The 26,350-nt window shown below is 41.3% G+C and overlaps 1 protein-coding gene across 1 annotated transcript in view; it reads right to left on the minus strand.

The window, feature by feature from the left end:
* erfl3 (Ets2 repressor factor like 3) overlaps positions 1 to 26,350 on the minus strand; it is a 52,056-nt gene that overhangs the window by 12,375 nt on the left and 13,331 nt on the right. The window contains exon 2 of the mRNA XM_046045291.1: positions 3,348 to 3,582. Coding sequence (XP_045901247.1) covers positions 3,348 to 3,582 — 235 coding nt within the window. The remainder of the gene's footprint in view (positions 1 to 3,347; positions 3,583 to 26,350) is intronic.

Genomic DNA, 26,350 nt, shown 5'->3' on the forward strand with positions numbered 1-26,350 from the left:
TTACCATGCACATGCACATGTTTGTGTAACTCCTTTATAACTTCTTAATCCTTAGTGACATTAATCTGCTTGCTACATTACTATTAATGTGCGTCTTGAGAGGCTTAATTTCCAGTGTCTCTTGTGGTGAAGGACTGGTAGGAGCTCTGGTGTCAAATCAGGTGACAAAATGGACGTGGGTGTGTGCCGTTTTGTTGACTGACCTTTTCACTCTAAGCCTGAAGTGACTTTACTCAATTTATAGGCAAAGAGGGAGACAACCTGACACAAGAGCTCCACTCCTGCATAGAAAATCTAAGGCCGGTCCATCAGAGGGCACTAAGACCTGCTCTATATATATATATATATATATATAAAAATAAAGCACTGCAGCCTAAGCTCTAAATCCGTTACAGCTCTAGAGGATGGACAAGCTATAAATACACAGCCTGACCACAAATATCCATATTCTTTTTCTCTCTAATTCAGGAACTTTATATATGGACTCCAAGTCTGTTTGTGTGTGTGCATCACATGTATGAACACATGATTAGTTGCCCTTGTTAATTCCCTCTGTCCCCATAGGACCGACATATGTAACAGACGTGATCTTAATCTCACCAGTGTAAATGAGTGAAAATAAGCCCTCCCACCCTAAATTAAGCAATTCAATGTGTTTCCCCCCTTTAATGGCCTATGTGGCTTAGACTAATCTTGGCCATGTTTGGCTGTAAACAACAAGCCGGGGACACATGACGCAGTGAATAAGATGCTGTGCTTACACAGAAGAGTTCCCCAGGGATATGTGATGTCTGTAATACTGAACTGTAATGTGCTGAGAGGTCATTGTGTTATAGTATAGATCACAAAATGTAAAACATGTAAAATCAAACTTTTGGTGACCTTGAAAGCCAAAAGTACAAAGAAAATCAGAAACATCTGTTGTGTTGTTTTCTTTAACTCCCAACTATTTTGTTGGTCTTGAAGCAATTTGCTTATTGACACGTCAATTTGATCTACCTCATACTGAGCGAACGCAATCTGAAAGTCAGCAAACCAGCTCTAGCCAGAGAATAACTCAAACTAACCATCGGATAAAAAAGTTTAAAATTCACCCCGATAGTAGGCTATACTTCACAGTAAGTGAGGGATAAGCACATGATAGCCATAAAGTCAACAGATGACGATGAATCATAATTTAGTTTATATTAGGGATGCACCGAATGTTCGGCCACCGAAATTAATCAGCTGAAAATAGCACTTTCGGTTAGGCTAATAAGTCAAAACACCGATTAAATTTTAACGAACAGTTACATTGACATGTCGGCAGTGTGGAAGCATTTTTAAGTATCCAAGAAAGATGCAAAAATAGTCATTTGCAGACACTGTTCCACTGAATTGTCTCCTAGCACATCCACACTATCTGTGGCTGACTTCTTAGAAAAGGCAACAAACGGTCTGACGCGCTTTGAGTGTTTCTGTCATTCAGTTGTGATAAGGCAATTAAGCTAGCTGCATCTAAATTTGGAGCGCACACGTATTCAAGCCTTTATGGTAAATCCACTGAAATGGACCAGTGCAAACTGACAGGCAAGTTAGCGTCAGTTTCTCTCTTTACAAAGAACAAATGTTGCAGTATGAGAGTCCTACCTGAAGATAGCCTATGAAGACTTCATGTTACGTGATACGAGAACCACATTCAACATTATTTATCAAATTGGGTCGGAGTTGATGAATTCAGCATGAGGATACACATGTGACAACGTCCGTTTTTCAAAATAAGGTGTCTATACAGTATGGAAATAAGATTAATTGGATTATATTCACAGAAAGTATAAAACATATCATATCATGTGTACATTAAAAGTAAATGGACACATGTAATTTACTTTACCGGACCCTCTTGGGCCTCAGACCCGCCCACCATAGTCTCTCCAAATCCTGTGGGAAACACTGAGTAAAAAGCACATCTTGACTATTTAATTTATGCAATTGTTCAAAAATTCAAAATAAATTGAAAAAAGTGTGCTTGGCTTCGGTCAAGAATTTTCATTTCGGTGCATCCCTAGTTTATATCAAAATACCTGACTAATGACATTAACTAACACTGTGGATCAATAACCACAGACACATCAACCCATAAATGATGAGCAGAAAGAGTCACCAAGGTACTAAGGGGCTTGGCTGAGCTGGCTGGTGCATGGACATAAACTTTAATCAAAAGGCTTAAAGTTATGACCGCCCAAATGGGTCAGTGTTGTAACTCTACAGGTCAATACCGTGTGAAGGCATGTGGCCAGGGTCACTCATGCAAAACTATTAGAGAGTTGGTTAAGTGCTATTAGTGCCCAGGCAGGCATGACTAATGGGAATGTCTGCATGAAACAGAGCCAGAGAGTCAAAGCTGTTGGGTTCTGTGGGTCCGAATGAAATGCTTCCAGCAGGTCATTGCTGTAACTGGAATCAACTGCCTGGGTCACAGATGGTATTCACTATTTGGATTACAGAATGTTTCTTTACAACAAATGTAGCCTCAGGGGTGTGTGTTTAAGAGCCATAACCTCATTTACTAAACATTTGCACTAGTGCTTGTTTATCTAAGCGAGTGGAACAACCTCTCTGATCACTCAATGTGTGCACACATCCTTTATGTACATGGAAACCACATGGTCACTGGGAGGGAGATTATAGTGTACTCGGTCTCATGATAAAGTATTTTAGGGAGTGGCATTTCAGGAGTTCTTGACCACAGGTGAGGGTTGGAACATAGAGACTTCAAGCTCAGCTGTCTCTATACACCAAGTCCACAGTCCAGTGAAAAGATTGCTGCTGCTGCACCAATCCAGATAAATCTTGCATCATGGCACTGCAAAGCCTCACTAGGGGTGTGACAGCCTGGGAAAGGCACTACCTGTCCTTCCTCAATTATCTGGAAAAGGAGCTATTTCAGCCCCTGTCCATGAGTTGGAACCCAGAGACAGTGATGATGGAGGGGAAACCTAACTATATGTATTTGGTACAGCTTCATCGACCCCACTATCTTGGATTTATATTAGCGCCATGGCTATGTAATTTGAATGCAAGGTCTCAGTAAATTAGTCATTCGACTGGAGCATGAGGGGTAGGTAAATTTTAGCGTATCATAAGTATTTATGTGAATTTGCCGCCCGTAAGTTCCACAGATCGTTATCATAATCATGAGGCAAAATTAGGCTTTACGGAAAACAGCTCATATCTCTTTTTCTGGTCCTCAAACAAAAGAAGTTAAAGGTCAAGAATCTGAGTAAATAACCATGAATGAATCCACACTCCCACATACAGATACATAATGAAACAAACATATTCTGCAAGTTTCTCTGCCATCATACCTCAGTGCTCTGCTCAGCTTATCGTAGTTCATTTGGGGTTTACACTTCCTGGCCCCCCACAGCCGGGCCACTTCATCTGGGTCCTTGATGACAAACTCGCCGTAGTCCCCCTGCCAGGCGATGACATCATGATACTCTTCCTTCCTGAGCAGCTCCAGGATGAAGTGCCACAGTTGGATCTGCCTGGACCCGGGGCTCGACTCAGGCTTGTAAGCCCAGTCTGGGAATGCAAACCCTGTAATAGAGAAAATAAAGAGAGTGAGGGAGTTAGTGTGGGTCACTGGAGCACAACGACAACAACACTGAATGATGATGTGGAGAGCACATTAAACAGAAAAAAACAACAGAGTGACATATAACTCAAATGAACCCTGACACATCTTGTTGCGTTCTGTAGGTGAAAACAGCTTTAAAGCAAAGCAAAAGAAAATTAGGAGTGAGCAGTTGTAGCTGTTTCAGGTGAGTGCACTCTGTTCAATGAGATAAAAGAGGATTATGGGTGTCTAGCCAAGTATAGATCACATACAACAGAGCAGCTTAGTCAAGCACAGAGATACTTCCCATTGCACTTAGTTGTCCTCACTACTTCCCTAAGTCTTCTATGCATTTTTCATTCTCCAGTCAATTTTTGAAAAGTGTTTGTGGGTTATTCTCAAGCAATTTCTCTTTTATTGGACAGTTTGACACAGTGGTGAGCAAGAGGAAGGCCAGGAAAAAGTAAAGACAGTAGAAGAGAGAGAATAAAGCAATATATGTCACAAACAGTGGCATGAGAAGCACTGTAAGATGCCTTAACCCGTCTGAATCCTCGGATGCCCTTATAACTTTGATTGTCTTGATCTTACAAGACAGTCTAAGAGTATGCCCACATTTGTAAATGCATCTTTTTCTCTCGTTTCACAGATAGATAGAGACTTTATTGTCATTGTATATAAAACACAATGTCCAGACTAAAATGTTTTTTTATTAAGAGTGTAAATCTTAAAACACCTGCTTGTTTCAGTGTGTACAGGGTAAACACAGCTTTTCAAAAATGATGACATAATTCAGCCCAATGAGGGTCGGAGGCTGTGTGATGGTAAAGTTACGAAGACAATCTTCAGTTGCCTCTAATTTTCTCTGTGATTATTCATCATGAATGTCAATATGGCTGAATACACAGAAGAGCTGTCGTCTTTAACCTGGATTTACACTGATTTTGACAGATGGCGTCTCGATTATAAAATAATGATTTTATCACCGCAGCACAGTAGCTTGGGAATGACTGCTGGTTAACAGGTAATAGTTACAGGCGCACTGAGCTGTCTGACATGAGAAACAATGAATATGCAAATGAAAACTACACTATAAATTTGGCTGCATTAAGACACAGTACAGGACAGACTGAACACAGGTGTAACATACACTTGGCAGAGTAACCGGCTGTGTGTGTGGCCTAGTCACAGGTTGAGTTTCTGTCGTCTAACATGTATTTATGATGATTTTGTCAGAAGATGTTGCGACTATAAAATACCGATTTGGTCAGTTAGGCTGTCGGTCATTACCAGATGTTGGCTGTGATGCAGTTTGTTTTTTCCTGAATGAAAACAGGGCAAAGTGTTTTGTGTTGTTCCGGTGTTTCAATGTAGACAGAGGTCTCTACTAAATGACCTAAAAATGTGATTGTGAAATCGCTTTTTAAATTAAGGCTAAGGCTTTTGTACAAACCACACTCCTCTACTGTCATTAGGTCACCACCTCACCACAGTAGCTCTTCACAGGAAACACACGCACACTGAAACTACAATAATGAAAGCTGTAGTGTTAGTGGGCTTCATGGAACAGTTAGGCACATGAAAAACCTTTCCACCTCTCCTCCACCTCTTTCCCCTCATGCAGTCATACTTTCCTATGAACGGACGAAAACAACATGGCCAGTCATCTCTCCTGTCTATCCATTCTATCTCTCCCCACCCGCTGCTCAAAGGAAACGCAGAGTAAGAGAGACAGAACGAGACTGTGGGCGTGCGTATATGACTGTTTGTGTGAGCATGTGTGTGCCCAAATGTACAAGTTTGAAGGAGTTGCTGTGCCAGTGCGCGTGTTTGAAAATGTTTGTGCAAGTCTCCCACCAACATTCTGTTGCCTGGGTGGTCAAGAAAATTTGACACGACCGAGCGAAATAGACTAACAGTGTAATATTCAGCCAGATATAGCTTTGGCTGGACGTTATTTGATAAACAATCATCCAATGATAAACAAGTGAGGAGGTAGAGTTACAGAGAAATAGCATCCACCCTGCTAAAGTGTCGTTGTGCAGGACATTTAATGCCAGTCAGTCCCGCTGAGTTTTGTGCAATGTTTAGCGTCACATTACAGTAAAAACCAGAAAAATGGAGTTACTTGTCGGATGTATAATGCAATGCAATACAATAGCCCTTCAATAAATGCTACAGTACAGTTTTAGTTGTGCCTGCTTCTTTAATTGTGTGTATGTTGACTGTTGTATGATTGGTGTGATAAAGAACATAAACTACACCCTCAAAAATAAGTTAAATCAGGGCCTATCTAACACTGTCGAAATTGATTAAAAGTTGTAAGTTTTAGAAAAGTAGTATTTATTACAGGGCTATTGTTTTACAAGGGTCAGGGGTTTATATTTTTCTATTAATATTGTTTATTTTATTATCACTTCCTACTACAAATTTCTTACATATACTTTGCTACTACTAACCACACCACTATGTCAACTTTGCTTGAGACGGTACTGTATTAGTTGCCTTGCAATTTTAAGTGAAATTGCTTATGTATAGTCTATTTCATTTTATATACTTTTATTTAATCTCTTATTTTCTCTATTTATCTGTAGGCCTACTTATTTATGTACTTCTGCAACACCTGAATTTCCCTTCTGGGGATCAATAAAGGCATATTAGATTTTATCTTATCTAACATAAGGGTAGCATGAAACCAGTGTTTGTAGTGTGTTTAACTGCACCTCATGCAAATGGCAACAGAGGAAATGAGACAGGCTGGGCTGGAGATTGGGAAACAAATCATCAGCCCAAATCATCAGATTATGGATGTGCAGGCCTGTCAATGGATTTGCTGGATGACAGCCTGAGGCAGAGATAGATAGCCCTGATAATCTCTTCTGCACTAGCCTGTTCTGACCATTTAGTCACTGTTGCGTAACACAAGATAATGCTGATAGCACATCTGCCAGACATCTATGAATCTGTATATGAGTGTTGCTACTGGAGTCTTTCATCAGCATGAGTTAACTACTTTATGATTTGTTTGCTTTGTTGTTATGCTTTGTAAGCACACACAGGCATATTCAGGCTTCCAGTTTTTGATAAAAACAAATAGTCTGAAAGGAAAGTTATCTTCCCATGTGTCTTCTTACTCATCAAATGTAGGCTACAAGCTATTCCTCATCACTGTTTCTTGGTGGTTTTCCTCCCATCACACTGATGTATTTGTGAGGCATGGTCAATGAATCACTCAGTTGTGCCTACTCAGGAGTCATTTTGCAAATCAAAATAAAAATTCTGAATATCAGTCAAACAATGTAGACAAGATGCCTACACAGTTTCCATCTCCAAATTCCAAATTTTATCAGTGTTGAATAATATGCAGATGGTAGGTGGCCAATGAGAAACAAGCTGTGAGGGCATCTTAGCCACTTTACTCAAACCACAGATTATTGTTCTTTATAACAAACATCACAATGTGAAATGACCATGGGTGTAAAGACTGCATAAACTGTGTCGTCTGTGTCTGTTATTTCTCAGACTTTCCAGACTTGCATATGTAGGAAGAAGTTAGCATGCAAATGAACGCTCACTGTCATTTTATGTCCCTTTTCTCTTCCCACCCTCCTCCTCTTCTTTCGTTTTCAAGCATTCAAACACTTGTAGCACGATCAAACCCCTGAGTGAACTACACTCACAGAGGAACACTTTGGGGGCAATCACAAACATACTAGCTCTGCCGAGCATGGTTCTCCAACAATAACATATAATCACGCACGCACGCACACGTGGTGCTGCAGTTGAGCTCCACAGACGTTGCTCAGTGACCAACAGCAGAGGCCTTGTGTGTAACTGTCTGCATGTAAAGCAGGAGTTGCTAAAAAATGAGCCAGCAAACATTACAGCTGTTAAGCTACTTTGCCAGAGTTGTGTGCAAATGTGAGTCAGTGACTTTGCGTGCATGTGTTTATCGGTCAAGATGTATCTGATCTTTTTGACTTTGGCACGGACCACAGAGGTCACTACACACATACATCATATGTCAGGTCCTTGAGTGAAATGGATCCCATGTAAATACTTGGGACTCAGACTGGCAGCCAGGCTGAGTGTGAATAAAGGCAAGGGGACATTCCCTACCTGAAACGATGCACAATTCACTGTCATCAGCAACAGCGTATATCAAATAGACGAGTACAGTGCACAGGTGTATATGTGTGCTGTGCATGTCAGGGTGTCGGGTGCTTTGTATAATCAGTTTACCTGTCAAAACCTTTACATCAAAGAGCCCACGTGATGTGTGTGTGTGTGTGTGAGAGAGAGATGGTAGGGATTATGTTTAGAGGAATGCTGAAAGCAAGAACAGGTGTCTTTCTTCTATCCACCCGGAGTCCAACCCAGGCTGAGCTGTCCTGATTCACACTGGATCAGCTATTACACACACATACACACACTGATCTGTTTTTAAAGCCTTGTACACCTGATCGGAGAATTTCAGCAGGGAATTTTTGGAATCTGTGTGCTTGTGGGCATATGATCTGTGTGTCAGGATGAAGAAGAAGAAGAAGACGAAGAGAGAGGAGCAGCAGAGAAGAGCTTGCAGAGCACGACCTAACCACCTCCACCACACTTAATCTCTCTGACCTCGACTCTCCCTCTCTTTGGCTACTTTCCTCCCTCACCCCCCTCCCTCCCAGGGGAGATACCAGATAGCCATTACAGCATGCATGTGCAAGCGTCTCACACACACACACACAGACACACAGACACAGACTCGGCATCAATAATGTAGAGACTGGTGTGGAGGTTGGCGATAGGGGTGTGCCTAATCTCTGCCCTGGGACACTAGAGAGTGCAAGTGCGTCAAGAAGTGAGTGTGTGTGTTGTGAGTTGGGACAAGTGAGGGGCAGGTGGTAGAAAGTGATGCAAAAGGGACGGAGAGGAGGAGGATGGGGGGCTGAAAAAGGAGGGAAAGAGCCCCCCCTTTCCCTTCTCTTTGAGCCTCCCATCCTCCTCCTCTCCGTTGGAGTGAAAGAGAAGAAGGCAAGACAAAATGGGGTGAGTACTAGGACAAGTGGAGAACAGAGAAAAGTAGTAGAAAAAGACGGGGGAGGGAGATCGGGGAAACAAAAGTGGGTATGAGAGAGAAAGAGAGACAATGGCAAGAATGGGAGAGGAGAGAGGGGGTGCATGGAGGGAAGGAAGGAGGAGGGAGCGGTGGGGGGTTAAGGGAGGGATGAGATCATAGCTCGTCTGGTAGTCTGTTGTCATCCAGATCAGATTGCTTATCCCCCTCCTCCCCTCTTCCTTCCCACTCCTCCTCCTCCTCTTCCTCCTCCTCTCTCAGAGTGCGGATGCCTCTTTTCCTCTGTGTGATCTTGGTGGCAGGCCCCTAGCAGACTTCTAACACTGCTGCTATTCCAGCTATGTGCACTGCTCACCAGTCCAACAATGATCTCCACTCTCTCACACACAGCGCGAGAGCAGGGAGTTGGGGGGCCTGAGGAGATAAAAGCAGCTGAGTGAGAAAAGAGAAATGATAGAAAGAGAAAAGAAAAATGACAAAAGACTTGTGAAGATGAAGCGACTCGGTGCTGAGATGTGAAGAACTGGACAGACAGCTAAGGCTGGGTAAAGGGCAACTTCCTTGTTAACTGCATTTTGGCACATGTACATTAGTTCTTGTCCAATTTCATGGAGTTCATAATTCATCTGATGTGTCGTTGCAGTTTCAATCATTCTTTATTTTTGTCTCGTCTGTCTTGCATTCTCCCAAATGCCATTCTGGCAACACTACATGTGAAAATCATTAACGCAACTTGAAACATTTTAGAGCTGAAATGGCTAGTCAATTAGCAGTTTAACAAGCAGAAGGCCAAACATTCTCAGATTCTCCTTCTTATGGTTAGTTGCAGCTCTAAAGCCTTTGTCAACTTCACCGCCACACAGGAATGACTGAGGGGAACACCGACCTGGGACTAATGTGCCAAGGAGGGTGAGAGCTGATGGGAAGGAGGCAGAGACAGACAGGCAGCCAGACAAAGTGGTAGAGTGAGAAAAGAGATGAGGAGGAGAGATTCCCAGAGCTGCGAGTCCTACTCAGCAGCAAATCAACTGACAGGCCAGTGCCAAACTAACAGTGGAGTTGCAGACTCAGGGTTTTTATACTGGGCCTCTGAACAGCCATTAGCGGCAGTTGGCTAGCACCGTACTACTTTAACCCAGCTCAGCTTTAGCGTGGATGTGGGAAACGACCACTGCAAAAGTGTGCGCGTGGGTGAGGGGGGTGAGGTCACTGTCGGCTCTGAGAGTCTGTAAAAAGTACTAAAAATTGAGAGACAGTCAGCGTTTGACTAAAGCGCAGTCATTCACAAGTATACGCGGCCTTGTATTTGTCACAGCTGCTTGGATAAGTGAAACTGCCTGAAGCACTGAGCTTGGGGAACAGAGAGGACAGAAACACAAGACCAGGAGGTGGAGGGGAGGGATGGAAGGATAATAAAAGATTTGGAGTGTGAGACAGAGAAAGTAAGAGTGAAAGGAGGGAGAGAAAGAGGAGGGTGGGCTCTGCAGGATGAGATGGAGGAGGAGGGTAATCAGAGCCCATACCCCTGAATCCCAAAGTGTCTGGACTCTTCCCACCAAGTCTATTAAAGATTCATTAGGCCAATACTGAAGGAGGACTAGAGTGAGACACAGAAAAAGACAGGGGCATGGGGAAGAGAAAGTAAAAAGTTGGGGATACGAGAAACATATTGATGGAAAAAATGATTAAATTGGAAGGAAACTTTTAACTCAAAATAGGGATGGCCAAAAACTTCTATCAGGGTATATGTAAATATATATCATGGTATCAATATCAGAGTACAGTAACTGCTCTGTAAATTCAATTAAGAAGCAGAAGTAATAGAAGAAGAAAATGTTTAAACATACCCTACTTCATGACACAAACATGCAAAACAGCTGAATTCACAAGCACAGGAGAATCCAGCTCTGATTTGCTACATAGCCTATTTCCAAATCTCTACAGGTGGACACATTTCTACCATCACACAGTATACACCATCACATCGCCACAACTGAAAGAAAATATCCTAAATGGTATTTTGAGATTATTACAAGCTGCAATTGACACATGGATTAACTGCTGATTGTTTTCTCAATTAACTGATTTATTTTCTTGTTAAAAACAGCAAATACTGACATTTGTGGAAGCAGGGAATTTTTGGCTTTTTAAAATTTTTTTATTTACAGTTAGTGATAAACTTTCTGTCTAACCACTTATGGTTTTCAGTTCCAACAACATCAGTCTTTAGTTTTACGTTTTCAAATGTGCACAGAACTGGTCACCTAAAAATGGATTTTCTTACTAAAATTCAAGACAGAGAGGAAAATGTTACCGCGTGTGGCTGCATGTTTCTTTGCAGCTCATGTCTATTCAAGAAGCAATGGAGGAATCAGATGTTTAAAGCCGCCACCAGTGGAAACGTCTAGTAGAGATGCAAATTAGAATAGTAACTGATGACAGTAAGTTTGCATTTGAATTTCACACTTTAAATTCTGCAGGACTTGAGTGAGATAACTATAAATGTTTTTATTGTAGCATGCAGAGTAGATTTTACTGGTTTGGAAACTATCTTCTAGAGAAATGTGGCTTGCTGTAAATAATCAGATGGAGACTAATTTCCCCTGAAGCAATCGTTCTTGCTGGAGGTCCTCGAGCCAAGAATGCTTATGCCCCTTGTTTCACCTGAATGCCAGGAGGGGTTAAACACACATAAAACACAAAAACATGTAAGCCTGGCATGCTGCTCAACTATTCTTGCGAGGTCACCACCACAGTACGTTTTCTATAGGCTCTTACTCACTGCCTATATAGCTGCATAACAGTGAATAGAGAAAGAGCAAGAGAGAAGAGAGTGGCCTTGGAGGGGCCAAAAATAGCACCACACACACTTTACACACACTGGGGCTATTGTTCAACTGTGGGAGAACAAGAGAGAGAGAGAGAGAGAGAGAGAGAGAGAGAGAGAGAGAGAGAGAGAGAGAGAGAGAGAGAGAGAGAGAGAGAGAGAGAGAGAACACACAACATGGATGGGGAGAAGAGGGAAAGTACAGAAGTGCTCAAGGAGGAAGAGGAGGCGGAGGCAGCAATAAGGAACAAGTGGGACAGAGAATGACAAGAACCTCGAGTAAGATTTTGTGTCTCTGCCTCTCTTGGCTCTACAGCTCGCCTTTCAGTGAACAGACAGACGTCTTTTCCAGGAAATTGTAGGGGAGGAGCAAGAAAAGGGGGGAAAAAAAAGGCACGTCCATAGAGATCCTCTCTTTCCGGACAAGCTCCTCTCCTGCATCCCTCCACCTCTAGTTCACATGCACGACTGCTAGATCGTAAACAGCTTGTTAAGTCACAACATGGTTTAAATAACCATTAGTGGAGGAACAGGCTTTGAAGTGTGTGGAAGAGTGTGTGTTTCAGGGTTGACTTTGAAAGCAGGAACTCTAAGCCTATGCATGGTTTATCAACTGACTAGCACTTTATTTAAAAAAAACCCTACAATGTTACCCTTTTAGGGCTGTACTAGTTATTTTTCATATTTTAGCCAAAAAACTACAAATTATTTTACACTACTGTTGAGTCAACTATTTCTTGAAGCAAACAGTACACATCCATTTATTTCAGTACATTATGGAAATCAATTTAAGATTTGAAACTTGATAGAAATAGTTTATCCAACACAGTGAACATTTGGTAACATGAGCATTAGCAAAGTGTGCAGTTACAAGTAGAGAAAGTTTTTTATATCTCTCTTATTTGAGTTTCCTAATTTTGACAAAACAAAACACGACTTTGACAAGAAGGAAGTATTAAGTTCATTTTCAAACACAAGTTAAAATAAATATAAGTTCCCGCCTGGTGAATCAATAAAGTTATTGCATACTCGAAAAAAGAGAGCCAGATGTAAAATATACCTGATTTGCAGTTAAAGGCCAAAATGTGCCCAACCACCTGGCTCAGAACAAAAAGAAAAAAACAAGTTCAGCTGATTAACCGCTAGGTGAAACTAAATGAAACTTGAATATTTAATCACCTAAGAGCCTGGTTTCCAAAGAGGCCGAGTCTGTTGGTGAGAGCTTGATATTAGGCTGTAAGTGGTCTAGTGTCTAACCACATGAGACAACTAAACACACTATCCAGCCTTGTATCTAGCAACATGTACACACAACAGCCGGTTCTACACATGGGAGCTCTAAGAAAAGGCACAAATACACACCTATCCAGCTTTTTCACATGGGAACTTGAAAACTAAAAAGAGCAAAAGTCATTGGCAGCCGCAAATGCACGTAGGACGAGAACCATGTGAACGCTGAACACTTTATACGCACAAACACACAGAAAGCCCCGAGGCACTGTACCTGATGTTCCCTGTCAGGTGGGCTGGACAACTGGACTTCGCTCTGTGTAATCAAACTCATAAACAAGCCTGGTGGGAGAGTGTGTGTTTGTGTGTATATGTATTCCCCAGAGTGTGTTAAGAACAGCAGAATAATATTGTGTCAGCAAGAGAAGAGTCCTGTTGCTCTCAAGGCACCCTTAGGTATATTTACTCTCACCAAAGTGATGCACTGCTCCCAGGACATTAACCTTCGACATGCACACATACAGATATACAGATATACACACTCACACACACACACAGTTCCTACATGCTGCAGCCGCACAGGCACCCATGTAAAGGACCAAGATCAAAACTTATACATATAAATTTAGAAGTTGGAATTAAGCTTAGTTTTTGTATTAGTAGACTACAAACTAATGGCAGATCCAGATTTAACAGTGTGATACTCCAATTCACTTTAATGACAGCCAAGTAGTATTAGTTCAACTGTTAGCATAATTGTATCTGTATTAAATTAAAGTTGTACTATATACTCAGGGCTTGTCAAAGATACACTTGAAACATGTTGTGCTTTATAATGGTTGATCTTCTCTGCCAATAATATTTTAGAAACCTAAACTAAGGATATCTGCTGATTTCGAGTACTAATCTGTCCCTTTCTTTTGCCCACATGTAGAATGGAGCAGCCCACTTTCGGAGTGGAACTTATTACAACAGATAAGACGACGGTATGTATGATGTGGCACTGAAAACTGAGTTGAATGTAAGTTGAGGCCGAAAAGGTATTTTTAAATTCACATTGACGTGGAAAATATAATGCCAATAGACAACATATGGCTAAAACCCAGTCTACTTAAATCAGGTCAGGGGTCGATACTGATCCGGTGGGTCTAATCATCCCTAGTTTTAGACAGTTAATTATATGTTGGTTAACTGTTATACGAGAGCCTATAACCTTCTTTTCATATTCATGATTAAATGTCTTTTCGGTGAAATCTAGCACTGCAATCATCGTGCAAGTCATACTTTTCACCTTTACATACAAATTTTAAAAGTAATTTTGCCACACCTTTATTTAAATATGGTTTTAAATTGTTAGGGAAGTGGCTTTCTTGTGTAATTTTCCCAAGATAGGCTAATAATTTCCTTCAAAGTTACTTTTAGGGAAAAGCTGTTAAGACCTAACATAACCATGTTACAGGCCACAGGCGCCTCTCTTCTCTTTCACTCTGTCGCCCCACCTCACAGGCTTGTGTTAATGTACTTCTCCAGCCAACAGCTTGGCAGAGAGCTGCCAGCTGACACTTAACCTCTGGTTCAACAACACACTGCCTACACTCACTACTGCCTGTAAGAGTGCATTTGATTGTGTGTGCACCTCTGTATGTAGGAGTGCATAGGTATTATGATATAGACATTAGCTCAATATCTACATGGTGTGTATTGTTTAAATCTTATTCAAACTAGGAAAAAAGCATAATTTTTAGAACTGAAATGATTAGTCCATCGGGCAATACTCAATTTATGGAATATCATAAATTGTTAAATGACAGTAAACTAAATATCTGGATGAATGCAGCGTCCAAGACATGAAGATGTCAATTTGGGAAATTATAATTGGCATATTTCATTATTATATAGCCAAACGTGTAACTGATAAAATAAAAAAAGAATCAGGTGATAATAATAATAATAATACTACATATAATTGTTAGTTGCAACCATATTATATTTATCTCTTTACCTGAGTCAGTGTTTCCATTTAATTCATTTATTCTATCACTCAGTCTTTCAGCACCAATTGCACAGAGTGTGTGACCATGGAGCAGTGGGTATGTGGTTGTGATCCCACGATATGCAGTTGGATATTATGTGTTCGTAAGGTTAGTAGGTCAAAGGGTGACACAGGAGTAAATTAGATGTATCGCAATCTGACCATATATCTGTCAGAGGTCTGTGTATATGTATGAGTGCATGTGTTTGCATACGTGCATGCATGTGTGTGTGCGCGCGCGTCTAAAAGATAGGTGGTACTTTTGGGAGGTGGTTTCCTGGAATGTGCCACTAGAGCGGGACAGGATGTTAGCAACTGTTATGCACCACAACAACAGATCTATTTCCTGTGTGTGTGTGTGTGTCCGTGCATGTCATTTCTTATACACATTCAAATCTGGCTAGAATCAAAACTAACAAAGGCAATACAGAGGCAAGAACTTCACGAACGTTAAACATAGCGTGCTCAGTCTACTCAGAAATAATAATTATTTCTCCTCAGAGAGGATTGCTTTCACTGTTAAAAAATAATTATAATAGAACTATTTTGGAGAAAACAGTGAGGAATAACAAGGATCTAGGGACAGTGACGCAAACTCGTTGCACTAGACTGTCTTTCATACAAATGAGCATGAACTCAGCACTCACCATGCACATGTGCAAACCTGCCTGCATATGTATATTTATGTATGTGACAGACACACACACACACAGATCCAGATCCACAGAACCAGAAAAACAAGTCCACAATAACAGCTACAGACTAAAACACCCTGTGCGTGTGTATATTTTTGTGTGTCAGTGCTGACTCAGTGCGTGAATGTGTTTGTAATTCAGCCTTCACAACGCAAACTCTCCATTCGCTTTCCTCTCTCTCTCTCTCTCTCTCACACACACACACACAGTCTCCTAGCAACGAGACACTTAAGGCCTAAAAATAACTCCCCAGAAACGCACAGAACAAAAAAATAAAGCATAAACGGCAATTAATCCTTTCAAGCCTGGAACACGGACTCAAATAGACCAGGTATTAGAAAGGGAAGAGCAGGGCAGGAACAAGCGAGCAAGAGATGGAGAGACACAGAGAGAGAGAAAGGAGTGGGAGGATGAATCTGCCAGCAACAGGTAGTTGTCAGGAGACATGGTGTGTGTGTGTGTGTGTGTGTGTGTGTGTGTGTGTGTGTGTGTGTGTGTGTGTGTGTGCGCGTGTGTGCATAATGTGTGTGTTTGTGCCCACTAGCGTTGGCTGGGAACAAGACAGAACTTTTCCACCCTCTCCAAAAGCAGGGGCTGCTCAAGGCAAACAAGGCTCCAGTGTAAACCAACTCAGTGGCCCTGCAACAAGCTGGCAACAAGGCCTGTGTTAAACAGGTTTTGAAGAGAACATGCTCCACGTTAAAAGACCCGCCAAGGCCTCTCTCTCTCGCCCGTCTTTGACGGCAAGCACTTTTATTATGAGTTTTCCCCCCTCCTCTTCTTACAACATTATGAAGTAAACACAATGTTATGAAACACAGTAAAAAGACAACTGAGTCATGAACACACACGTACACAGAGGCCTGCTGTCTAGAGTCTGATGCCGACACATTCCACAGTGGATTAACATTTCAGATGCGTGATGGCAAGTGAGAGACAAAGCAGCCAGACACTTGATTTTTACACCAGACGTCTAAACAGTTTATGAAGAGTTGTTCTTGTTCTTTTGAAGATGAGATCAAAAATACTATCACAGTATTTTTTTGTGTTGTGTTTGGCAAGGTCTTGAACTTAAAGGATGTTCATATGAAAAAGTCCAGGGCTGCTGCAACTAACGGCAAATTTCATTATGGATAATTTTTTTCAGTGAATCCATTACTTGTTAAGACAATTAATAATAGTCAGATAATAGTGGAAAATGCCCAGCACAAGTTCCTGGAGCCTGGTGTTTTTTTTGTCTTTTTGCTTCAATAACAGCCAAAACCCCAAAGATATTCAATTTATAAAAACAGACAAATCTCCTATTTGAGAGCTTGTATGACAAATTATTTAGCCCTCAACTAATTAATTAGTTGACCAACCAGTTTCAGCTCTAGTTAAAACATTGTGTGGTCCTCTGATCACATTAACTTAGCAAAATGTTAATTATTCTGTCCCCTACCTGGGCTCCCAGTTTCATTCAATGAACAGTGATCTCTTAATAACAAGTGCATTACACTAACATCTTATTGAGGGCATTATTCCAATGACGCAGATTCCATTGGTCCAATAGTTCTATTAAAAAAACGTTTGATAGAACAATCACTAATGCATGTGAAGGTTTCTTAAAGTGAGCTCTGAAGAATATATGCTCAGATATTAAAAGGTAATAAACTTACTAAGAACAAATGATGAGCTAGGTCTCAGTATGTTTTAAAGCAGTGGTTCTCAACCTTTTTTGGGCCAGCGTTCCATTATCCAGGTCCCTTACCGCCCCCCATCAAAAAATATGTTTGCTATTTTAATTGTTGTTGTTACTATTGTTTTTAAAAACATGGAAAAAACACATAATTGAATGACAAACAACACATCATTTACTTTCCCAGGTAACAAAAAAGCTATGTGAAAAGTAATTATATTTAACTAATAAGTGAATGTTCCTCCCAGAAACTGTGTGTGAAGCCAGAGACTGTTTTCTTGGATGGGGCACTTAATAAGTGGGGGGTATGGCGGTCCTTCCCCAGAAGATTGAGCATTAAACACTTAATTTCCTGCATTCTGGTGAAAATTTCTGCTCCAATTTCTGACTTCTCTGCACCAATTTATGGTGGAAATGTCTTATTATATAAAGGGAAACACAAAATTCATGTGGCAGGTGACAATTCAAAATATATAAATATAATAGAATATAAGGTAGTGAGGCTTGCAGGCATTCTTTATTGCTTTTCCATATTTTTCTACTGTAGATCAACTTATTTAATGTCATCCCTGCTGAGTCAACACATGTGATTAAGTCTTACCTCCTCTTTTGTGGGGAAGTAACCTATTTAAATGTGTTTGTGGCCCCTTTTCATCTCAGTGATAAATTAATCTGTTTTAATTCAGTTATTGAATGGACTTTAGAAGCTCATTTGTTCATAACTTATCATATGATAACTCAGTGTTTCCCACAGAATTCAATTCAATTTTATTTATATAGCGCTAAATCACAACAACAGTTTTCTCAAAGCGCTTTTCATAAAAGAGCAGGTCTAGACTGTACTCTGTGTTGATATTTATGGAAACCCAACAGTTCCCACCAAGAGCAAGCACTAAATGACAGTCTAACTGTAGAGCAGCTATATACAGCATGCTAGCCTCGAAAACCCAGTTGTATTCTAACGTTAACTTAGATCTCCCTATTAGCTAGGCTGCTTACATGCTTGCTAATAACTTTTTTTAAATCTGGGTCTCCAACATTGACAGCGTTGTGTTGGACAGATTTGTGCAGCTGTGTTCATGAGAGAGAGGGAGCAAGAGAGCAAGGGACGGGTTAGCGCGCGAGAGAGAGAGGGACGGGTGAATACGCACTGCCTGAAGCTCTGCAATCAACTACGATTTTAAATAGGCCTAGTACAAAAAAAAAATTATCGAAAATCAATACGTGGCGGTCAGTGTTGATATTGTGGCGGGCCGCCACAAATAAATGAACGTATGGGAAACACTGTAACTTATCTGCTCATTTTCAAAACTTTCTGCACCAAGACGTTCATGGTGTATTCCTCAGAGAAATAAACTCTTTTCCACGGTAATACCAAGGAAGAGAGCATCAATTTTCCAGAGTTTACACAGTAAATGCCATGTGGATAAAATTTTACAGATGATTCTCTAACTTCCCGTTCCCGTGAAGGCAGCACGGAGCTGCACCACAAGTAGCTGACGGAGAAAAAATACACCGTCTCGTCCAGTCGCAGTGGACTAAACTGGCAGGTTTTAATGTGGCAGGCCACGGTTTTTTTTGCAAGTAGTTTAAAGTTTAAACTCGTATTGTTGTGAATCTTTAGTGTAAACTCGCCTTAGAATTTCCAACTAACAAAAGCCCCCCAAAAGCAGCTCAGCGCCCCCCATTCCAAAATATTGCTTCCAGTGCCCCCCATCGTAATAATTCAAATCTCCCCATTTAGTAGTGCAGCAAGCATCTGGTGCTCTGCATCTGAAAAGGTGTTTTTATATCTGACCAAACAAAGAAACACATTCATAGCAATGACACATAATGTGGAGACAGCCTCTGAATAGATGCAAAGTGATGTATCTATTTAGACTGAAATTTATGGTATGCATCTGCTTTCTTTTTATCATTTTATTCTGAGTCTGTTAACAGCTAGCAAAGTATCTAACTGAGAGGTAGTTTCTGATGATGATATACTAATGGACCTAACACACAGAAAGCCTTCAGATTGTTGTTAACCCCTGACATAGCTTGCTACATGCGTAATGCTGCGGTCAATCAGAAAAAGCTACAGACAGGTACCTAACCTTGAGGGAGTCTCATGTTATTATTCGACTACCTGCCTACACAGTAATTACACATTAATTATGGGTGCCACAGATATATCAATCTCAATTTTGTTTTGAAAATGTAGGACCCATCTAACAGAGAAAGAGCCATACATGGCTTGATTGTAATTTGTTTGCATTCCCTGCCGAACAGTTTCCAGTTTTGTTCAACATGGGCCTGATTTACTAAAGGTTTGCGTGAGTAAAAACGTGTGCAAACTTGATATCACCAGCAAATTAGCAGGTAAGCTGATCTACTAACGGTGTGCACGCAGAGTGACGACATTCAACAGCGCAAGATAGCACCTGTTGTTCATTTAGTACTTTTGCCTTAATGAATATGAAATTTGGGGCGTAACATGCAAATATTTATTTACTACACGCAATGTGATCTACCAAGCCTAAACGCAATTTCATGTGAGTGCAACAGCCTCTGTATTTAATACGTTTGAAAGGAAGGTGCAAACCGCCAAGTGCTGTTGTGTTATTGTTGAAGAAGGAGACACAGCTGTAATGAAAGAAAACGTAGAGAAATTAACAATATTAGATAATATTATTCTATATCTAATATAGAAATACAATAATTTTATTTTATTTATTCGATGAACTATATGAATAGAGTTGTTTTGTATTTTCCTTTAGCTTTGGCAATACTGTTGTATTAACATTCATGCCAATAAAGCAAATTTCATTTCGACCTGATTTCTTTTCTCCGTGAGATGTAAGAGTTTAGAAAGTTGCGTGGCGCTGCGGAGAGCCCCCATCTGCAGTAGTGCACGGATCACACGTAAAATTCATCCAGCCAGAGGGAACGATCACCAACTGTTCACAGCGTGCCGGTCGTTATATAGCAACACAACCAATTGTAGGTATCGAAGAGGGTGTGTTCAGGGACAGGGACAGGAGATCGCGGAGCGATGGTCGGTGATTGTTCCCTCTGGCTGGATGAAGCACGATCTGCTGGCTGCTTTCCTTCCCGACTCTCCATGGCGGAAACCATTAAAACACGCAAAACCCTCATTTAAATACTCCCACCTCCATTGTGTTTGCTCCTGTTGTCATCTAGGCAATAATTCTTAATTAATCACCCATAACAGGTACTAAAATTGCATGTGCAATATTTTAGAATGCACACGCAGTTTAGTACTCTTTATTCGGGATGTTAGTAAATCGGGCCCCATGTATGCTTCTAGAGCTTTCATTACCTAAACCATCTTTCACTACAATAAATAAAATCTAAAGCTATATTCAGCTCAAATTATTCCCTGGTAGTCCTCTTAACTATACATGCATGGAGAAATCTTTTGATACAATACTCTGGTATAGCCTAAAAAAGCTTCTATTAATTTTATTTTACGTTACTTGTTCAACTGGAGCCACCTTTAAAATCCCAAAGACAGCCACAGAATAGCAAAAACATCTTCACACTCATCTTCAGAAACTCAAAAGCTCAAATGGGGAGATATGTGTGTTTGTGTGTGCTTTGTTATGAGCTGCGTGCTGTTGTTCAGACTAGAGGTGAGAGTGGAATAGGTGTCTGGCCCTGGGGAATCATGTTTTTCTCTGGTACTGCTCTGCTGCTACAAACTGTGCTGATGATGGCTTGCATTCACAAGGCATTCGCAGTGAGTAGTAGCCTATGTTACAAAATGCACACACACGCAAACGCATAGTTACTTAGAGTGTTTCCTGATAAACAAAGGCAACTATAGCACAATAGCTGCACAGGTTAAGAAATGTACACCGAAAGTGCTTGTATGTGGAAAAACAACACTGAAGTACCACTTGTTGACCACGTCAATATGCTCCAATCCAGCACATAAAGCATACCCCTTCATCATCAGGGGAGAGATCAAGCTTATTTAAGAGTGATGCTGAGGGCTGGTGACCTGGTGCTCTAACGGGCCCTTGGGTGATGAGTGAACAGGGGACATCGGCAGCTTGCCAACCAGAACTGTTGTCCTTAACACCTTCCAGCTGCTTGGGGGAGATCTGCTTTGGAGCCGTGTACAACATCCAGCTTTAAACGTGCTAACAGATGGGTAATTACAAAAATTAAGGATGTGAAGTTTTCACAGCAGCATTGCATCATGATGATGGTGAGAGAAACAGACAAAAGCTAATAGGACCGCTTTGCCGTTTACAACTAAAAAGCAGGTATATATGTTCGGCCTAATATGTCAAGACCGATTAAATTTTACAGAACAATTACTTAGACATGTTGGCAGTGTGGAAGCATTTTAAAGTGTCCAAGAAAGACACAAAAATCTGCGTTAGCACATCTTCGAGTGGCCTTTTACTGTGGCCAGCCTAAGGCACACCTGTGGAATACCCATGCTGTCTGATCAGCATCTTGATATGCCACATCTGTGAGGTGGATGGATTATCTCGGCAAAGGAGAAGTACTCACAACACAGATTTTGACAGATTTGTGAACAATATTTGAGAGAAATAGGCCTTTTGTGTACATAAAGAAAGTCTTATATCTTTGAGTTCAGCTCATGATGAATGGGGGCAAAAACAAAAGTGTTGCATTTATAATTTTGTTCAGTCTATATGTGACACAAAAGGCAATTTGTTATTTTGGCCAGTAAAAAATATGTTTGGCTGGTAGATTTTTTCATCTACCAGCCACCTTGGCAGGTGAGCCAAAAAGTTAATTTCCGACCCTGATGCTAACTTTGCAAAACTGTGCAGATTGTAATAAACAAGAATAGTAAAAAAAAAGTGTGGAACAAACCAGCACACTGACAAACAATTACCATCTTTGATTACATCTGGTGCCCCAAATGTATTATAATTATTTCACACTGGCCCACAAACCTGCAACAATACAAAAAACAGTGCATTACAAGTCTCACGTGGATGTAGACTATGTGCCCTCAGTGGTTCCTGTGCGTCAGTAGTGTGTGTGAACAGCACCAAAAATACACACTTCTTCGCGAGTCCCATCAACCTATTCCTTCCTCCACTAGTCTAGTTCTCCATCAGTCCCCCATCCCAAACCCCCGTTTTCCCTCGTGTTTGTGCGTCCAACCCTGTGTGCTTTCCTTCTATTCTTCTATCTAAGCTAATTTTAGATGAAGGAAAAAGCTCTGTCCACATCTGCTAGTCATTCTTTAAGAGGTCTCTCTGTGTGTGTGTGTGTGTGTGTGTGTGTGTGTGTGTGTGTGTGTGTGTGTGTGTGTGTGTGTGTGTGTGTGTTTAGGATTGAGAGAAGAGAGAAAGGAAACTGGGAAAATGTCAAAGGGAAGGGAAGAAAGCAGTAGAATGAGTGCTGAAAAGGAAATATTAGTAAAGAGAGCAAATGTTCATCATGACTAAAATACAATCATTTAGATTTAGTATTTCCTCTGCATTTACTTGACAGTGGTGAACCACAAGAGCAACACAGAGCCATAACAAGTAAAGAGAATGCAAAATGATCCGAACATTATAATTTAGCTCAATTTGCCCCAAAAAGCACAGACAAATGTTAAGGCAGGGTGCTTGGAAATGGTGCTCTCTTTAATGATCATGAATCATCCAAATGGGAATAATTTGTAGTCCGAAACAAAAACAGAGGGAGAACGCAGAACCTTTGGTTTTGAACTGCTGGCCACAGGAGAAGTCAAAACTCAGTGCAAATCAAATACAAAAACAGTAGGATTATAGTATTTAACACATTCTTTTTCTTTAGGGTTTTTTAATAGCCTACTGCTTTAAAAATTTACGTAAGATGAAATTAAACCAAAACTCACCTACCCCTGATAAGAGTTACAAAAATTTCGATTAAAATTATATTTTTATAACTAGACCAGACTTGTTTGCCTTGAAAGCTTGGTTCTTAGCCTAGGTAACTGGCTCATTTTCTCGGTACATAAAACCTGCAAGAGTGGTGTTTACAGTGGTGAGTCATTGGAATGGCAACAACACATGCTGGCGGCTTCAGTAAATTCAACATTCGTCGTGTTGAACACAGATTGTGAAAATATCAGGTTTACGTTCGCGGAAGGCAACATATGTCTTCTGTAAAAAGTGGCCCCAACAAAGACTCGTATTTATTGTCTTGACCAGCGTGGGGTCTTTCACCCCCCGAGTGGACAGAGCAAGTGTCCAGAAAAAAACACACTCTACAAACAGACACACCAGATCCTGGCAACCACCACTGGGCGTCACAGTGGGCTGTGAGGGGGACATAGAGGGCAGAGCACAGGGTGTTTATGTTTGTGTGTTTATCCCATCGTAAACAGGGACAAGAGACACATGCCGTGTCACCGCCTGTCACCACTTTCTCTTCTTACCCTGCTGTTCTCACCCTTCACTCAGTTTCTACTGTTTCCCATCAAGCCCCGTCCCTGTGGCCTTGTGTTGCGCCCCATCGTCTCCTCACAGCCTCCTTCCCCTCCTCCAAACTTCACCCCTCTTGGTCAGCTTGTTAAGCACGTCTCCTAAAGCTGATTAAGTAGTGTTGATCAGCCTTACATAACATTCACCTCGCACAGACGTCGCTGCCAGCCAGCCAGCCAGCCAGCCCACTGTCTTTGTGCCTCTGTGTATGTCTGAGATTGAAGCAAATCAGAGAAGGAAATTTTGCTTCAATGAACATTGCTCTGCATGGAGAATTTGCAGTTGCCACACACATACACACACACACACACACAAACACACACAGCCAGTGTGCATGTATTACAGTAACACTGTCTTCTTGAATTGAAGCCAAGTCAGCGCATGGGCTCATTGACATGAACACGTTTGGCCACAATGGTGTAATGTGCACATCATGATAGTTTCCCCAGGTGTGTGTAAATGTGTGTGTCTGCATGTGTGTGTGTGCGCTCCTATTGCAGAATGTGTAGATAATCACCGCTTATCCCTCAGTTAGCAAGGGGCTGCCAAGTGAGACCATGCATCTACAACACTGCAGCAGGGGTTGGGACACACGTGCTTGACATGACATACTGAGGGAATAAATGATGAAAAAGATCTTTACAACCACAAGCGCGCGCACGCGCGCACGCACGCACGCACGCACGCACGCTTTAACACTGTGTTGGTGGTGCCTGTAAACAAAGCCCTGTTCCAGATCTCATTAATTGGTGGAGTTATTGAGTTAATGAGACAATGCACGCAGTCAGGTTAGAAAGGTCGGCCGGGCTCCTCTTCTCTCCTCTCCTGGTTTGCTCTTGCGCTCTGCCTCGTGGGAAAGATTAGAATCCTCAGCTGGAGCAAATAAAGCTGGACGTTATGCAAGAGACCGGGAGAGGGAGGAAGAGAGAGAGACAGGGGGAGAGAAAGGCTGATGATGATGTAACTTGAGAGGAGAGCAAAATGCAGAAATGAATGGCATCGGAGAAAGAGAAGGAGTTACAGAGGTGTGTGAAGCAGCTGACCTCACAAAATGACCAAGCTTCATCGCAGCCTGCTGTATGTACCTTACTGTGCTATATGGTGCCAGCCACCCATCTGAACAATGGTTGACAATCCGCTCTACTAGGCAATGAGCTCAGCAGTAAACACACAGCTGCCCTACACTGGCAGAGACCAGTCCTCTTCGGTCTCTCAAATCCTTGCCCCAGCCACACACAAAACCAGACGACATGATTTAAGGTCAATCTCAGTGTTATATTTGGTATCATTATGGCTTCGCTGAGTGAAATATATAGGACCGTGTTACTGATTCAACCGACAAAGTGGTTCTGACTGGCTGCCAGACCCAAAAATGCAACTAGCTCTGAATAGAGCAGAATCTCAATGCTTAAACTAACTACCTAAATGTTCACTGAAGTACTGCATACGTAAATGGCAATGGATTTTGTGACTCAAATGGCCGTCAACGTTCACTACGAATTCAAACTACCATTTGAACATAGAAAAAAAATTTTGATCAGTATGATCTGAGCAAATTAGAAATTCACAGTATTTAAGCGCAACAGGCCGTGAGGGGTTGTTTGTAAAATGTACTTTGAATCTGATCAACTATATACCCTGCCCTGTCAGTAGGGATGGGGATCGTTAATTTTTGCTGGTGCAGTGGTTAGTACTGTCGCCTCACAGCAAGAACGACATGGGTTCAAACCCTGGAACCAACTTAACCCTCACGTGACGGCGCAGCCTCTTGCTCTGCTGCCACTGTGTGTGTGTGTGTAGGAGCCAACAGAGAGCAGGCAGACTGCAGCCTGATGATTTCCTTATCCATTGCGTGTCAAATAAATTCAGATTTGACACTCGAGACATAATGTTATATCAAAGGACCGGCAAGTCTTGATAGCAGTATTGATAAGCTCGAACCTTAGTGATTTTCGGGTTTTCAGAAATTTTGGAACCGGGTCCTTCTGGTACCGGGTCTTGATCCCCATCTCTACCTGTCAGTACATTAAACAATTGTTGTTCTCTTTGTTAACACAATGGAATACACTAGTGAGCCACACTGAACAGATAATTATGACACCAAACAATCTGACAAATATTGCGTGGGAGCAATTTGGATTGGAAAAATAGTGGATAAAGGTGAGGGCAGTTGGTCACCTTTGAAAAACGACACTGCCTGCAGCAACAGATCTAAAGTCAGCTGTTCACTTGTCATTCGTTGAGGCAGCTGAAGCACCACAAATGAAAGTTCATTTTAGGGCTGAAATGATTAGTTGATTAGCTGATCAACAAAAATAAATGTCAACTCTTTTGTAATAATTGTCAATTCTCAAAAGAGAAACTTTGCAGCTGTTCTTTGTTTTATATCATTAAAAACTGAATATCTGTGGGCTTAGACTACTGATTGATCAAAACAAGACATTGTACATCACCTTTGGCTCAGCTGTTGTGTTACATTTCATAAACTATTCTAATCTAATCTATTTATCAAAAGGATAATCATGAGTTTAATTAAATTATAGTTTATATGTGACCATTCTAATTTGTTAATTAGCTGTCATGCTTTAATTATTAGAAAACTCCCAAAAATGCTGGGGGACATTTTTACCTTTATTGAACAGTTCAAGTCAAACAGGAAGAGAAAGGGCTGAAAGACAGTATAAGATAAAGGACCTGCACTGGACAAATACCGAGGACGATCCAGTTACATGTTCACCTTAAACCACTGATTCACCCCAAGCAAAATGTCCTACTA

The sequence above is a fragment of the Micropterus dolomieu genome, linkage group LG03 (assembly GCF_021292245.1).
Source record: "Micropterus dolomieu isolate WLL.071019.BEF.003 ecotype Adirondacks linkage group LG03, ASM2129224v1, whole genome shotgun sequence".
NCBI classification, from domain to species: domain Eukaryota; kingdom Metazoa; phylum Chordata; class Actinopteri; order Centrarchiformes; family Centrarchidae; genus Micropterus; species Micropterus dolomieu.